The 16,811-nt window shown below is 41.7% G+C and overlaps 1 protein-coding gene and 9 non-coding genes across 10 annotated transcripts in view; all 10 read left to right on the forward strand.

Annotated features, from left to right (window-relative positions):
* fto (FTO alpha-ketoglutarate dependent dioxygenase) overlaps window positions 1–16,811 on the forward strand; it is a 154,825-nt gene that overhangs the window by 44,785 nt on the left and 93,229 nt on the right. The window contains exons 4-6 of the mRNA XM_035419077.1: window positions 11,484–11,609; window positions 14,668–14,747; window positions 15,879–16,022. Coding sequence (XP_035274968.1) covers window positions 11,484–11,609; window positions 14,668–14,747; window positions 15,879–16,022 — 350 coding nt within the window. The remainder of the gene's footprint in view (window positions 1–11,483; window positions 11,610–14,667; window positions 14,748–15,878; window positions 16,023–16,811) is intronic.
* On the forward strand, window positions 1,083–1,155 carry trnam-cau. Its single transcript has one exon. It is a non-coding gene; the product is annotated as a tRNA-Met (tRNA).
* Window positions 2,367–2,439, forward strand: trnam-cau. The gene has a single exon. It is a non-coding gene; the product is annotated as a tRNA-Met (tRNA).
* trnam-cau lies at window positions 3,647–3,719 on the forward strand. The gene has a single exon. It is a non-coding gene; the product is annotated as a tRNA-Met (tRNA).
* Window positions 4,932–5,004, forward strand: trnam-cau. The gene has a single exon. It is a non-coding gene; the product is annotated as a tRNA-Met (tRNA).
* trnam-cau lies at window positions 6,226–6,298 on the forward strand. Its single transcript has one exon. It is a non-coding gene; the product is annotated as a tRNA-Met (tRNA).
* Window positions 7,522–7,594, forward strand: trnam-cau. The gene has a single exon. It is a non-coding gene; the product is annotated as a tRNA-Met (tRNA).
* Window positions 8,805–8,877, forward strand: trnam-cau. The gene has a single exon. It is a non-coding gene; the product is annotated as a tRNA-Met (tRNA).
* trnam-cau lies at window positions 9,580–9,652 on the forward strand. Its single transcript has one exon. It is a non-coding gene; the product is annotated as a tRNA-Met (tRNA).
* On the forward strand, window positions 12,238–12,310 carry trnam-cau. The gene has a single exon. It is a non-coding gene; the product is annotated as a tRNA-Met (tRNA).

A 16,811-nucleotide genomic window follows, 5' to 3' on the forward strand; every position in this document is an offset into this window, starting at 1 on the left:
AAAGTTAGTGAATACAATTGTGTGAGGCTTATGCGTTGTCTGCAAAACAGTGATGGGAACTTGGGTTCTTTTTGGTGAGGTACACTTTTTGCTTTGGTTCGTTCAAATGATTTGTTTGTTTGGCTCATTCATTCGTTCAGTTACAGATTTTCTCCTCTTTTGTTCATTTTCTTTTCTCAGTAGTGGCTTTTTGATACCTACGAACCCTTTCAGACTCATAGCATTGAGTGTCTTCTCACAGTGGAAGGTTTGGCTGAAACAACTGTGGATTTCTGTCCAGCTGAAGCAAAAGTGGAGCTTGATATTTTCCTATCTGTCATAGATAAAAATCTTTAAGTACTGTCTTGTTGACGGTCATAGTTTCAGTGGTCTACCTGTTCTTTCACGGTTGTTAGGAGTTCCCATTTCTCTGTATCTTGTAAAAATCTTTTGAACTCCAGTTTTGGAAACTGCTGTTTTTTACACTTATTTTCCTTTGACTTTCACCTTCCTCATGCAGTTGAATTATCTTGAATGTAATCTCATCAGAAAAATTTCCTTTAGCAATTTTTTTTGCACGTGAGAAAGAAATCTGCAAGGCTGCTGAGGTTTGTTTGGGCAGTTGTTTGTTTGAATGGTAGTCACTTTTGAAGGCAGAAGGTTCTATTGACACTTTTTGTAACAAATTTCATTGGGAGGACACAGGTGTAAATTGATTGTTGATTGGAAAGAAGAAAGATTTGATGTTGCAGTAGGATGCACAAAAGAAAGAGTGGACAATCACTGATCTGATATTTTATGTAGTGGTGGAGGCTTTGCTACAATTTTCGGGATAATATATATATCCTTCATTATTGTCTAACACTGATAACAAAATCGTGCTGAATTGTTGATTTGACTGGAAATTGAATAAATGAATGGGTGGTCTCTGGCTTTTGCACCGTACTGTTTAAGAGCACAAGCACTTTGGGGATCAGGTAACCTTTGTTTAAATTTCTATTCTTATAGTAATTATTAATTTAAAAAAACTTGTCATTGCTGGCCAGAATTAAGTGTCTATTATCACAAAACGGGTGACCTCATTGAAGGCACCCTGGGCACCTGCCTCGTTGGCGCAGTAGGCAGCGCGTCAGTCTCATAATCTGAAGGTCGTGAGTTCGACCCTCACACGGGGCACGTGGCTTTTAGTCCGTTTGACCCTTCAGTATAGAATGCTTGTATTGCCATTGCAGATGAAAGTAAAGTTGTTACAGGAGCGCACTATCACATTGTGTCTGCAGTTCACAGTTGGGCAGACGCTGAAATGAAAAAGTTAGTGAATACAATTGTGTGAGGCTTATGCGTCGTCTGCAAAACAGTGATGGGAACTTGGGTTCTTTTTGGTGAGGTGCACTTTTTGCCTTGGTTCGTTCAAAAGATTTGTTTGGCTCGTTCATTCGTTCAGTTGCAAATTTTCTCCTCTTTTGTTAATTTTCTTTTCTCAGTAGTGCCTTTTTGATACCTACGAACCCTTTCAGACTCATAGCATTGAGTGTCTTCTCACAGTGGAAGGATTGGCCGAAACAACTGTGGATTTCTGTCCATCTGAAGCAAGAGTGGAGCTTGACATTATCCTATCTCTCAAAGATAAAAATCTTTAAGTACTGTCTTGTTGACGGTCATAGTTTTGGTGGTCTACCTGTTCTTTCACGGTTGTTAGGAGTTTCCACTTCTCTGTATCTTGTAAAAATCTTTTGAACTCCAGTTTTGGAAACTGTCGTTTTTTCCACTTATTTTCCTTTGACTTTCACCTTCCTCATGCATTTGAATTATCTTGAATGTAATCTCATCAGAAATATTTCCTTTAGCAATTTTATTTGCACGTAAGAAAGAAATTTGCAAGGCTGCTGAGGTTTGTTTGGGCAGTTGTTTGTTTGAATGGTAGTCACTTTTGAAGGCAGAAGGTTCTATTGACACTTTTTGTAACAAATTTTGTTGGGAGGACACAGCTGTAAATTGATTGTTGATTGGAAAGAAGAAAGATTTGATGTTCCAGTAGGATGCACAAAAGAAAGAGTGGACAAACACTGATCTGATTATGTAGTGGTGGAGGCTTTGCTACAATTTTCGGGAAAATACGCTGTCTATGTCCTGCAGTATTGTCTAACACTGATAACAAAATTGCACTGAATTGTTGATTTGACTGGAAATTGAATAAATGAATGGGTGGTCTCTGGCTTTTGCACCGTACTGTTTAAGAGCCCAAGCACTATGGGGATCAGGTAACCTTTATTTAAATTTCTATTCTTATAGTAATTATTAATTTAAAAAAACTTGTCATTGCAGGCCAGAATTAAGTGTCTATTATCACAAAACGGGTAACCTCATTGAAGACACCCTGGGCACCTGCCTCGTTGGCGCAGTTGGCAGCGCGTCAGTCTCATAATCTGAAGGTCGTGAGTTCGACCCTCACACGGGGCACGTGGCTTTTAGTCCGTTTGACCCTTCAGTATAGAATGCTTGTATTGCCATTGCAGATGAAAGTAAACTTGTTACAGGAGCGCATTGTTTCTGCAGTTCACAGTTGGGCAGACGCTGAAATGAAAAAGTTAGTGAATACAATTGTGTGAGGGTTATGCGTCGTCTGCAAAACAGTGATGGGAACTTGGGTTCTTTTTGGTGAGGTGCACTTTTTGCCTTGGTTCATTCAAATGATTTGTTTGTTTGGCTCGTTCATTCGTTCAGTTGCAAATTTTCTCCTCTTTTGTTAATTTTCTTTTCTCAGTAGTGCCTTTTTGATACCTACGAACCCTTTCAGACTCATAGCATTGAGTGTCTTCTCACAGTGGAAGGATTGGCCGAAACAACTGTGGATTTCTGTCCATCTGAAGCAAGAGTGGAGCTTGACATTATCCTATCTCTCAAAGATAAAAATCTTTAAGTACTGTCTTGTTGACGGTCATAGTTTTGGTGGTCTACCTGTTCTTTCACGGTTGTTAGGAGTTTCCACTTCTCTGTATCTTGTAAAAATCTTTTGAACTCCAGTTTTGGAAACTGTCGTTTTTTCCACTTATTTTCCTTTGACTTTCACCTTCCTCATGCATTTGAATTATCTTGAATGTAATCTCATCAGAAATATTTCCTTTAGCAATTTTATTTGCACGTAAGAAAGAAATTTGCAAGGCTGCTGAGGTTTGTTTGGGCAGTTGTTTGTTTGAATGGTAGTCACTTTTGAAGGCAGAAGGTTCTATTGACACTTTTTGTAACAAATTTTGTTGGGAGGACACAGCTGTAAATTGATTGTTGATTGGAAAGAAGAAAGATTTGATGTTCCAGTAGGATGCACAAAAGAAAGAGTGGACAAACACTGATCTGATTATGTAGTGGTGGAGGCTTTGCTACAATTTTCGGGAAAATACGCTGTCTATGTCCTGCAGTATTGTCTAACACTGATAACAAAATTGCACTGAATTGTTGATTTGACTGGAAATTGAATAAATGAATGGGTGGTCTCTGGCTTTTGCACCGTACTGTTTAAGAGCCCAAGCACTATGGGGATCAGGTAACCTTTATTTAAATTTCTATTCTTATAGTAATTATTAATTTAAAAAAACTTGTCATTGCAGGCCAGAATTAAGTGTCTATTATCACAAAACGGGTAACCTCATTGAAGACACCCTGGGCACCTGCCTCGTTGGCGCAGTTGGCAGCGCGTCAGTCTCATAATCTGAAGGTCGTGAGTTCGACCCTCACACGGGGCACGTGGCTTTTAGTCCGTTTGACCCTTCAGTATAGAATGCTTGTATTGCCATTGCAGATGAAAGTAAACTTGTTACAGGAGCGCATTGTTTCTGCAGTTCACAGTTGGGCAGACGCTGAAATGAAAAAGTTAGTGAATACAATTGTGTGAGGGTTATGCGTCGTCTGCAAAACAGTGATGGGAACTTGGGTTCTTTTTGGTGAGGTGCACTTTTTGCCTTGGTTCATTCAAATGATTTGTTTGTTTGGCTCGTTCATTCGTTCAGTTGCAAATTTTCTCCTCTTTTGTTCATTTTCTTTTCTCAGTAGTGGCTTGTTGATACCTAAGAACCCTTTCAGACTCATAGCATTGAGTGTCTTCTCACAGTGGAAGGATTGGCCCGAAACACCTGTGGATTTCTGTCCATCTGAAGCAAGAGTGGAGCTTGATATTTTCCTATCTGTCATAGATAAAAATCTTTAAGTACTGTCTTGTTGACGGTCATAGTTTCAGTGGTCTACCTGTTCTTTCACGGTTGTTAGGAGTTCCCATTTCTTTGTATCTTGTAAAAATCTTTTGAACTCCAGTTTTTTCCACTTATTTTCCTTTGACTTTCACCTTCCTCATGCAGTTGAATTATCTTGAATGTAATCTCATCAGAAAAATTTCCTCTAGTAATTTTATTTGCACATAAGAAAGAAATTTGCAAAGCTGCAGGTTTGTTTGGGCAGTTGTTTGTTTGAATGGTAGTCACTTTTGAAGGCAGATGGTTCTTATGACACTTTTTGTAACACATTTTGTTGGGAGGACACAGCTATAAATTGTTTGTTGATTGGAAAGAAGAATGACTTGATGTTGCAGTAGGATGCACAAAAGAAAGAGTGGACAAACACTGATCTGATATTAGCCTATATGTAGTGGTGGAGGCTTTGCTACAATTTTCGGGAAAATATAGGCCTAGCCTATATGTCCTGCATTATTGTCTAACACTGATAACAAAATTGCACTGAATTGTTTATTTGACTGGAAATTGAATAAATGAATGGGTGGTCTCTGACTTTTGCACCGTACTGTTTAAGAGCCCAAGCAGTTTGAGGATCAGGTAACCTTTATTTAAATTTCTATTCTTATAGTAGGCCTAATTATTAATTAAAAAAAACTTGTCATTGCTGGCCAGATTTAAGTGTCTATTATCACAAAACGGGTGACCTCATTGAAGGCACCCTGGGCACCTGCCTCGTTGGCGCAGTAGGCAGCGCATCAGTCTCATAATCTGAAGGTCGTGAGTTCGACCCTCACACGGGGCACGTGGCTTTTAGTCCGCTTGACCCTTCAGTATAGAATGCTTGTATTGCCACTGCAGATGAAAGTAAACTTGTTACAGGAGCGCACTATCACATTGTTTCTGCAGTTCAGAGTTGGGCAGACGCTGAAATGAAAAAGTTAGTGAATACAATTGTGTGAGGGTTATGCGTCGTCTGCAAAACAGTGATGGGAACTTGGGTTGTTTTTGGTGAGATGCACTTTTTGCCTTGGTTCGTTCAAAAGATTTGTTTGTTTGGCTCGTTCATTCGTTCAGTTGCAAATTTTCTCCTCTTTTGTTCATTTTCTTTTCTCACTTGTGGCTTTTTGATACCTACGAACCCTTTCAGACTCATAGCATTGAGTGTCTTCTCACAGTGGAAGGATTGGCCGAAACAACTATGGATTTCTGTCCATCCGAAGCAAGAGTGGAGCTTGATATTTTCCTATCTGTCATAGATAAAAATCTTTAAGTAGCCTACTGTCTTGTTGACGGTCATAGTTTCGGTGGTCTACCTGTTCTTTCACGGTTGTTAGGAGTTCCCATTTCTCTGTATCTTGTAAAAAATCTTTTGAACTCCAGTTTTGGAAACTGTTGTTTTTTCCACTTATTTTCCTTTGACTTTCGCCTTCCTCATGCAGTTGAATTATCTTGAATGTAATCTCATCAGAAAAATTTCCTTTAGCATTTTTATTTGCACGTAAGAAAGAAATTTGCAAGGCTGCTGAGGTTTGTTTGGGCAGTTGTTTGTTTGAATGGTAGTCACTTTTGAAGGCAGAAGGTTCTATTGACACTTTTTGTAACAAATGTCGTTGGGAGGACACAGCTGTAAATTGTTTGTTGATTGGAAAGAAGAAAGACTTGATGTTGCAGTAGGATGCACAAAAGAAAGAATGGACAAACACTGATCTGATTATGTAGTGGTGGAGGCTTTGCTACAATTTTCGCGATAATATATATGTCCTTCATTATTGTCTAACACTGATAACAAAATCGCGCTGAATTGTTGATTTGACTGGAAATTGAATAAATGGATGGGTGGTCTCTGGCTTTTGCACCGTACTGTTTAAGAGCACAAGCACTTTGGGGATCAGGTAACCTTTATTTAAATTTCTATTCTTATAGTAATTATTAATTAAAAAAAACTTGTCATTGCTGGCCAGAATTAAGTGTCTATTAGGCTATCACAAAACGGGTAACCTCATTGAAGGCACCCTGGGCACCTGCCTCGTTGGCGCAGTAGGCAGCGCGTCAGTCTCATAATCTGAAGGTCGTGAGTTCGACCCTCACACGGGGCACGTGGCTTTTAGTCCGTTTGACCCTTCAGTATAGAATGCTTGTATTGCCATTGCAGATGAAAGTAAACTTGTTACAGGAGCGCACTATCACATTGTTTCTGCAGTTCACAGTTGGGCAGACACTGAAATGAAAAAGTTAGTGAATACAATTGTGTGAGGGTTATGCGTCGTCTGCAAAACAGTGATGGGAACTTGGGTTCTTTTTGGTGAGGTGCACTTTTTGCCTTGGTTCCTTCAAAAGATTTGTTTGTTTGGCTCGCTCATTCGTTCAGTTGCAGATTTTCTCCTCTTTTGTTAATTTTCCTTTCTCAGTAGTGGCTTTTTGATACCTACTAACCCTTTCAGACTCATAGCATTGAGTGTCTTCTCACAGTGGAAGGATTGGCCGAAACAACTATGGATTTCTGTCCATCTGAAGCAAGAGTGGAGCTTGACATTATCCTATCTCTCAAAGATAAAAATCTTTAAGTACTGTCTTGTTGACGGTCATAGTTTTGGTGGTCTACCTGTTCTTTCACGGTTTTTAGGAGTTTCCATTTCTCTGTATCTTGTAAAAATCTTTAGAACTCCAGTAGAAACTGCCGTTTTTTCCACTTATTTTCCTTTGACTTTCACCTTCTTCATGCAGTTGAATTATCTTGAATGTAATCTCATCAGAAATATTTCCTTTAGCAATTTTATTTGCACGTAAGAAAGAAATTTGCAAGGCTGCTGAGGTTTGTTTGGGCAGTTGTTTGTTTGAATGGTAGTCACTTTTGAAGGTAGAAGGTTCTATTGACACTTTTTGTAACACATTTCGTTGGGAGGACACAGCTGTAAATTGATTGTTGATTGGAAAGAAGAAAGATTTGATGTTGCAGTAGGATGCACAAAAGAAAGAGTGGACAAACACTGATCTGATATTATATGTAGTGGTGGAGGCTTTGCTACAATTTTCGGGAAAATATAGGCCTAGCCTATATGTCCTGCATTATTGTCTAACACTGATAACAAAATCGCACTGAATTGTTGATTTGACTGGAAATTGAATAAATGAATGGGTGGTCTCTGACTTTTGCACCGTACTGTTTAAGAGCCCAAGCACTTTGGGGATCAGGTAACCTTTATTTAAATTTCTATTCTTATAGTAATTATTAATTTAAAAAAAACTTGTCATTGCTGGCCAGAATTAAGTGTCTATTATCACAAAACGGGTAACCTCATTGAAGGCACCCTGGACACCTGCCTTGTTGGCGCAGTAGGCAGCGCGTCAGTCTCATAATCTGAAGGTCGTGAGTTCGACCCTCACACGGGGCACGTGGCTTTTAGTCCGTTTGACCCTTCAGTATAGAATGCTTGTATTGCCATTGCAGATGAAAGTAAACTTGTTACAGGAGCGCACTATCACATTGTTTCTGCAGTTCACAGTTGGGCAGGCGCTGAAATGAAACAGTTGGTGAATACAATTTTGTGAGGGTTATGTGTCGTCTGCAAAACAGTGATGGGAACTTGGGTTCTTTTTGGTGAGGTGCACTTTTTGCCTTGGTTCCTTCAAAAGATTTGTTTGTTTGGCTCGCTCATTCGTTCAGTTGCAGATTTTCTCCTCTTTTGTTAATTTTCTTTTCTCAGTAGTGGCTTTTTGATACCTACGAACCCTTTCAGACTCATAGCATTGAGTGTCTTCTCACAGTGGAAGGATTGGCCAAAACAACTGTGGATTTCTGTCCATCTGAAGCAAGAGTGGAGCTTGATATTTTCCTATCTGTCATAGATAAAAATCTTTAAGTACTGTCTTGTTGATGGTCATCGTTTCGGTGGTCTACCTGTTCTTTCACGGTTGTTAGGAGTTCCCATTTCTCTGTATCTTGTAAAAATCTTTTGAACTCCAGTTTTGGAAACTGCCGTTTTTTCCACTTATTTTCCTTTGACTTTCACCTTCCTTATGCAGATGAATTATCTTGAATGTAATCTCATCAGAAAATTTTCCTTTAGCAATTTTATTTGCATGTAAGAAAGAAATTTGCAAGGCTGCTGAGGTTTGTTTGGGCAGTTGTTTGTTTGAATGGTAGTCACTTTTGAAGGCAGAAGGTTCTATTGACACTTTTTGTAACAAATTTTGTTGGGAGGACACAGCTATAAATTGTTTGTTGATTGGAAAGAAGAACGACTTGATTTTGCAGTAGGATGCACAAAAGAAAGAGTGGACAATCACTTATCTGATTATGTAGTGGTGGAGGCTTTGCTACGATTTTCGGGAAAATATATATGTCCTGCATTATTGTCTAACACTGATAACAAAATCGCACTGAATTGTTGATTTGACTGGAAATTGAATAAATGAATGGGTGGTCTCTGACTTTTGCACCGTACTGTTTAAGAGCCCAAGCACTTTGGGGATCAGGTAAACTTTATGTAAAATTCTATTCTTATAGTAATTATTAATTTAAAAAAACTTGTCATTGCTGGCCAGAATTAAGTGTCTATTATCACAAAACGGGTGACCTCATTGAAGGCACCCTGGGCACCTGCCTCGTTGGCGCAGTAGGCAGCGCGTCAGTCTCATAATCTGAAGGTCGTGAGTTCGACCCTCACACGGGGCACGTGGCTTTTAGTCCTTTTGACCCTTCAGTATTGAATGCTTGTATTGCCACTGCAGATGAAAGTAAACTTGTTACAGGAGCGCACTATCACATTGTTTCTGCAGTTCACATTTGGGCAGACACTGAAATGAAAAAGTTAGTGAATACAATTCTGTGAGCTTTTTCCATGTAACTGCAAAATACTGATGTGAACTTGGGTTCTTTTTTGGTGAGTCGCAATTTATGGCTTCGATTGTTCAAAAGATTTGTTTTTTTGCCTCGTTCGTTATTTCAGTTACAAATTTTCTTCCCTTTTGTTCATTTCACTTTCTCAGTAGTGGCTTTTTTGTCTACACATACTTTCAGACCCATGGCATTGAGTGTCTTCTCACAGTGGAAGGATTGGCCGAAACACCTATGGATTTCTTCAAATCTGGAGCAAGAATAGACCTCGATTTTTTCTATCTCTCAAAGATAAAAACTTTAAGCATTGTCTTGTTGATAGTCATAGTTTTGGTGGTCTACCAGTTTTTTCACGGTTGTAAGGACCCCCATTTATCTTTTAAAAATCTTTTGAACTCCAGTTTTGGAAACTGCTATTTTTTCCACTTATTTTCCTTTGACTTTCACCTTCCTCATGCAGTTGAATTATCTTGAATGTAATCACATCGGAAATATTTCCTTTAGCAATTTTATTTGCACGTAAGAACGAAATTTGCACCTGCCTCGTTGGCGCAGTAGGCAGCGCGTCAGTCTCATAATCTGAAGGTCGTGAGTTCGACCCTCACACGGGGCACGTGGCTTTTGGTCCGTTTGACCCTTCAGTATAGAATGCTTGCATTTCCATTTCAGATGAATGTAAACTTGTTACAGGAGTGTACTATCACATTGTATCTGCAGTTCACAGTTAGGCAGACACGCCAATGAAAAAGTTAGTGATTACTATTGTGTGAGCGTTAGCCTATATGTAGGCCTATACCTGCCAGAGCTGGTTCAAATACGTATTTGTTTCTTATTTAAATACTTTTATACGCAATATTGATCTTGTTTGGTGTAGTGGAACCAATGAAATACTCTAAAAAATTGCAAACTCTGCCTTCTTGTCATATTGGCAGGCTCAATTACACCAGGCAAGATCAATAGAGCACAGAAAAGTATTTGAATCCAAAACAAATACATATTTGACCGTGGGTACTTGTGTTCTTTTTGAAGAGCCACGATTTTTGTTATTTTTTTATCAGCTGTTTTGTACCACAACACATTAGAATAGGAGTGAAAATAATTTCATCCTTTTTATTAGTATTAAATTCATTTTATATCTGACCTGCGTGAACTAGTTTGATTGTATCTAGGGGCCACAGTTTTCTAAACCAGTTCTGGATTAATCTAGGAAGTTTCGTCTTGTTTGGACCAGGCTATACTTTCCTTTTTCGGACACGTTGCTGGTGAATGTCAGCCTCTATGCTGTTATCTGTATTTTTTGGGATGTGCCCCTTTAAAATTGTGTGTTTAGATGGGGACATCTTGAGGTGTGTTTTTTTTTTTTTTTCGTTTACTGACATTCCCCCCCCCCTTTCCCCCTGGTGCATATAAAATTACTAAGGCTATCAATGCAAGTCAGCTGGGGGTCAGAGAATTACATAAATAAAAAATACCTTCTCCCAGTTGCTACTATATATGGGAGAATGAGGTGATTCATTTTTTTTAAATTTAAGTATTAATTTTGTTTGGCTCAGTTTTTCTCTGGCTTCATTTCGCTTTGGTTCACAATTTTAGCTTTCAGTTCTCTCATTGCGTCATCTCTTCCTTCGCTCTTTTTTTATTTTCTCTCCCCGGCCGGCCTCGCCCGTCAATGCCGCGGCTCGAATTCCACGGAAGCCCGCTCGGACGAGGCTCCTTCCGCCCGGAATGAAAGTCCTGCCTGGAATTTCCGCGCCCCCATTACGCGGAGGCGTCTGGCAGCCATTTCGCAGCTTTCGGAAAAAAAGCGTCCGCGGGAAATTAGGTTACAATTTATCTTAGCCAAGAGCAAAGAGAACGGAGGAAGGAGGAGAGGGCCGTGGAAAGATTTTAGCATCGATCTCGCTGGAGGTTGTCGGGCGGATCTCGTTTTCACGTCCGCGCGGCGCGTGATGGAGGAGCTCGGAGGAGAGTTTGGTCGGGGGAACGAAGAAAAGGGAGGATAAGCCTTTTCATTACCTGGCCTTGTCTCCTCCACAGTAGCTTTCTGATGCTGTGCTCTTAATTAGCGCCAACATGTCCAAAATACACCACCGCACTGACGTCTCTTTATTTAACACGTAGAAACAAAGGATGTCGTAGAGTTGAGCAGGGGACCCGCTTCTGTGGAATGAGTATAAATTGACCAAAGATTTTTCCTTGAATAATATGTTTTTTGTCAGACATTTTAGAAGGTATACATATCTTTGTGATGGGCTTTTGCTTAAAAATCAAAAGTTAAAATCCCTGTAACTGTAACATGAACAACATGGTTTATTGATATTGAATGCTAAAAATGGCAGCTTTAAGGTTTCTCTGAGTGTGTTTTAATCACTTAAAATAACGTTGATTTGAGTAGGCTTGAGGAGAGATGGAGGCCTGAAAATCGATGGTGGTTGTGTCGACAGGTGGAGGTTCGGGGGACGGAGAGGTGGACGGGGCCAGCTGGCGCGTGGGGCTGAAGGTGGCCTGGGACATCCACACCCCGGGCCTGGCGCTCCCCCTACAGTCGGGAGACTGTTACTACATGCGAGGTACTGCCCTCAAAGACCCATCTCACATACACACAGGAGAAGTCAGTGGCGGGATTGCCTGGGAAGCCCAAGCTCTGGAGAGTTAAAGGCAGCTTTGTCTGGAATGTTCTAAATGAGCTCTTCCAGTCATTTTTGCTTTACGTTATTATTAAGTTACTCATTTTCTGGGCAGGCACCCCTATTCTAGCAGCGATGTTGTATTATACATATGTCACCCATTTATACAGAGAAATAATTTCTGATGCAATTCATACACATGCATAGAAACATAGATTTTTCATCATCTAAAAATACTTTTGACTCCATCACCTGAATATGAAAGGTGTTGCGTTGTCACAGGGCATTTGGTTCCAGAATATTCCATACCCAAGGCAAGGTGTACACCCACGCACAGCCCTGAGCCGGACGAGCATCTTGATTTACAAGCTTTTCACCCTTCCCTTTCATCCTTCACTATAGATTTCTTCTTTTGCCGTTGCAGATGAATGTCAACTGTTGTTGTAGAAGAGCACGACTGCATTGTTTCTGCAGGGCAGTCACATTGTGAATCCAATGTTAGTGAAAACAATTGGGGGTCATGCTTATACCTACAAAATGGGTGTACTGAGCCGATTGTTATTTTGTGCCTGCCTCGTTGGCGCAGTAGGCAGCGCGTCAGTCTCATAATCTGAAGGTCGTGAGTTCGACCCTCACACGGGGCACGTGGCTTTTAGTCCGTTTGACCCTTCAGTATAGAACGCATGTATTGCCATTGCAGATGAATATAAACTTGTTAGAGGAGCTTTTAGTCCATTTCACCCTTCACTGGAGAGTGCTAGTATTGGCGTTGTAGATGACTGTATGTTGTAGCTATAGAAGGGCACAACCATGTTGTTTCTGCAGTGCAAATCTATGGAAAGAAGAATGGCTGGGAGTTCTCCCTTCATTGGTTTGAGTCTTCATTCTGGAGTCCTGCCATCCTTCCTGGGCCCTATGAAATTGGCTGCATCGGGGAGGTTAAGAGAACCAAATGTTATTTTATTAAGTGCCGTGGCCCGTCTGAGTCGTGGTGGTGGGAGCGCTGTAAATCCGGTCTTTACATTGGTGCAGTCTGCTGATTGCTCAGGGGACCTCCCACTGGAAGAACTTGCCTGTTGCTGCCGGCCCTCCTCCTCAGCCCTTATCACACGCCAGAGACCGCCCCTTCCAGGGTTTGCACGGCACTGTTGGCATCAAGGGCCTACTTCCTGACCTCGCTTCCCCCTTTGCGCGTTTCCAGGCCTCCGCACCTTGGCGTTCGTCTAAACCGCACGTTGGATCGAACTGCTGCGCCTGTGCCCTGCCCTGGTTTTTCTCGTGAATGTTTTTGCCGTTGTGCTCCGCGGGTTCGAACACACGCAGCCGGGTGGGAACAGGAGATTTTGGCCGTTCCTCCGCGTAGTCAGGAAGAACGGCCTCAATCAGGCTGTGGTCAGTTTCCATTAGACGGGACTGATTTGAAGGGCTATACTAACAATTTGAGCTGAGGAACTGGAATCAAATTCTGCACATGCACTGTGACTGCTACAGCAGAAGCACCGCAGCGTAAAATATATTATTTTTATACATTAATTAAAGCTGCCACATCTAGGCTATTTGGTTTAGCCTGGTCTGTTGGTCAGTGCCCTTTCTGACTGATCCACTCCAGATCACCCTTAGTAAATATGAAGCTTGTGGCCTTTTCTTGTAGATCAGGGGTCCTCAATCTTATCTAGAAAGGGCCGGTGTGGGTGCAGGCTTTTGTTCCAACTGAGCAGTTACACACCTGATTCTACTAATCAACCACTAGAGTAGTCTTTGCTAAGGACCTTGATTAGTAGAATCAGATGTGTAATTGCTTGGTTGGAACAAAAGCCTGCACCCACACAGGCCCTTTCTGAATGAGATTGAGGACCCCTGGGTTAGAGTCTCCATCCTGAAGTCCTGCCGTCTTTCCTGGGCCCTATGAAATTGCCTGCATCTGGTTGAGAGAACCAAATGTCATTTCATGAAGTGCCGTGGCCCGTCTGAATCGTGGCGGTGGGAACACTGTAAATCCAGCCTTTGCATTGGTGCATTCTGCTGGTTGCACCAATGTAAAGGCTTACTTGGTGTTACTGGAACAAAAGCCTGCACCCACACCGGCCCTTTCTGGATAAGATTGAGGACCTCTGTTGTAGATAATCTCTTTGTGGATGATTTTAGTAGCTCGGAAATGCGTACTTGAAAAGATATTAACATATAATGCATAGTGCATAGTGTGTGACTCAACAAGGACACGTGTATGTTTAGAATTTCCATTGGCTCCAACATCTGCCTTCATTTTGGTTTTGGCACCATTGGTCAAAGTCACACCCTGTGAACGGGAAATGCCGAAGAGCTTATGGCCAAATCGAATCACCATATTGGGACTGAACGGAATTCCAGTGGTTAAAAAGCTGCTAAGCCTGTTTAATAATACGATTTCCGGGGCAAACCACGCCGGGGACATCGGAAAGAGGAAGAGGGGACCCGACGTGTTTAAAAAGCCTGCTTTCCCCACTCCGTGGGAGATGAAGTGGGGAATAAAGAGAAATATTTATTACAGGAGTTTATTTCATTGCATAATTCATAGCGCAATGTGGAGCGGGAGAGATTTATGGAGACTGTGCAGTATATTATCGGATATAAAATATTTAGAAGGCGTAATGATCGCGCCGCAAAACATAATGCCAGTCAGTCGTAGTAACAACTGTTTGAATGCATTGGCTTTTTTGGTTTTCTGCTTCTCTGTTGCATCATAATAAAATCAGTCTTCCTTTGTGACATTCAAAACTGCACAACTGTCTAGCTACCGGTATTGTCGAGCAGCGTAACAGGACAACTAACGGTGAAACGGTATCTCATTTAAATGGACATTTCATACAACAGAAACAAAATGGCACCTTAAATGAGAGCGATAGTCCTCATTCTCATTTAGTAAACTGTACCTCAGGAGGATAAGCATTTTTAAAAATCTTTTTTTCTTTTTCCCTTGTTGGATTAAAGTTAATGGTGGTGATGTCTCTTAATCTACCTGTAGATGACCTGAACAGGACCCACCAGCACTGTGTCTTGGCAGGGGGGACGGCTCGATTCAGCTCCACGCACAGAGTGGCGGAGGTAAGTGCACACATGTGTGTATATATGTGTGTATGTGTGCGTGTGTATATAAATGTGTGTGTGTGTATATGTGTGTGTGTGTGGGTGTGTGTGGGTATGTGTGTATGTATGTGTGTGTGGGTATGTGTGTGGGTGTGTGTGTGTACGTGGATCTGTGTGTGTGTATATGTGTGTATACGTGCGTGCAACTGTGTATATGTGTGTGTGTGTGTGTGTGAGTGCATGTGTATGAGTATGTGTGTGGGTGTGTGTATGTGTGTATATGTATGTGTGTGTGGGTGTCTGTGTACATGTGTGTGCATGTTTATATGTATTTGTGTCTTGATATGGGTGTGTGTGTGTGTGTGTGTGTGCGCATGTGTATATTTACGTATGTGTGGGTGTGTATGTATGTGTGTGGTGCATGTGTGTGTGTGTGTGTGTGTGTGCGCGTGTATATGTACGTGTGTATGTATGTGTGTGTGTGTGTGTGTGTGTGTGTATACGTGTGTGTGGGTGTGTGTATGTGTGTATATGCATGTGTGTGTGGGCGGTGGGAGGCGGGTTGCTCAGTCCCTGTTTGCGCCTGTTGAACTCTCCCCTTTATTAAAACTGCAGGATTATTGAGCGTAGGTGCCTCTCCTTTTCAGCACGGTGCAATCGATCGCTCTACATTCGTTCATTCATTCCTTCAGATGACACTGGCTTTATGAAGCCAGACGTGACTCCTGTGGTTCTGGATTGGTTTCAGTGTTGCACTCTGTTGTGATCTCACTTTACTCTCTTAATATATCACTTAATATGTCTTCTCATACAAAAAGTCACTCCTTTTCATTCCACCTCATTATTTTAATTATTTTATTATTCTCATTACTGTATGTATTATAACTTTTTTTCATACTCTCACCTCTACACTCAATATCCTTGAAAATTAACAAGAAATTCTATCCCCTCCTTCCCTCAATCAGAAAGACACCGAATAAAGGCACCAGACAGAATGCAGTGTTATTGAACATATTCAAGGCACATACTGTATCTTCAAAATATGCCAGCAGTTAAGATTATTGACCTGTAAGTTTGGATGTAGTTCAGTCCTCCTCCTCTTGACGACGCCAGACATTTCTAACGGAGATCGCTGTGGTGTCTCTGCAGTGCTCGACCGGTACTCTGGACTACATCCAAAGACGTTGCCAGGAGGCTTTAGAAAACCTGCGCACGGACCCGGACACCGGCACCAAGACCCTGCATTCCCTGCAGCCCTCAACGCTCCAGCTCTCCGAGGAGATACACAACGAGGTAGGGCATCTGGAGACCGTGCGTCTCTAACTTGAGCATCTGGAGTGGGAAGTCTCAGCTTGCGGGATTGGTTTCTGCTAAAAAGCCCACAATCTGATTGGCTCTACCAAGTTTTAGGGTAGTGTTTCTTTAACGGCCAGTGGTGGGTTGAATAGGCTCCTCCATTTGTAGCATTTGTGACTGAACAATGGCGTGTTAGCCAAGCACATCCCTTGAAGTGGACTTATCTCACAAATAAGGTACTATGACCCTGACAAGTCCGCCTACCTCAGGCGTGTTAAAGACTAGTATAGACGTTGACATTCATATAGAGAAAGGCCTCTGCCTGGTTTGAGGATACAGAAATGCATGGTATTGCTCAGAGTCCGGCTTTGACGCCTGACGAGAAGCAGAAGGATATTAAGCTGTGTTGTTCACTCAAACCAGGAACATTAAAGAGGGAACTCCACCCCTCTGTCCCCCTCCAAAAAAATAATTCCCTTCCCATGATCACATAGCACATCAGCCCAGAAGCATGGTCACTCCTCATAATCACCAAGCAAGTCATTGAAGGACCATGTTCGCTCTTCGTGGTCAACAGGCAAGTCGTATCAGGGCCATGGTCACTCTGTGGTCACCGGTCAAATCATCTCAGGAGCATGGTAATTCCTCATGGTCAATGGTCACCTCTTCTCAGAATGTGGTCTCTCCCCACAGTCACCAGCCACTACCAACTCAGGAGCTACACAGGAGTGGTTCTTTAAATGTTAAATGTCTTTCAAACGAGTCGAGGCAACACCTTCCTGTTAG

This window comes from Anguilla anguilla, chromosome 5 (genome assembly GCF_013347855.1).
Source record: "Anguilla anguilla isolate fAngAng1 chromosome 5, fAngAng1.pri, whole genome shotgun sequence".
NCBI classification, from domain to species: domain Eukaryota; kingdom Metazoa; phylum Chordata; class Actinopteri; order Anguilliformes; family Anguillidae; genus Anguilla; species Anguilla anguilla.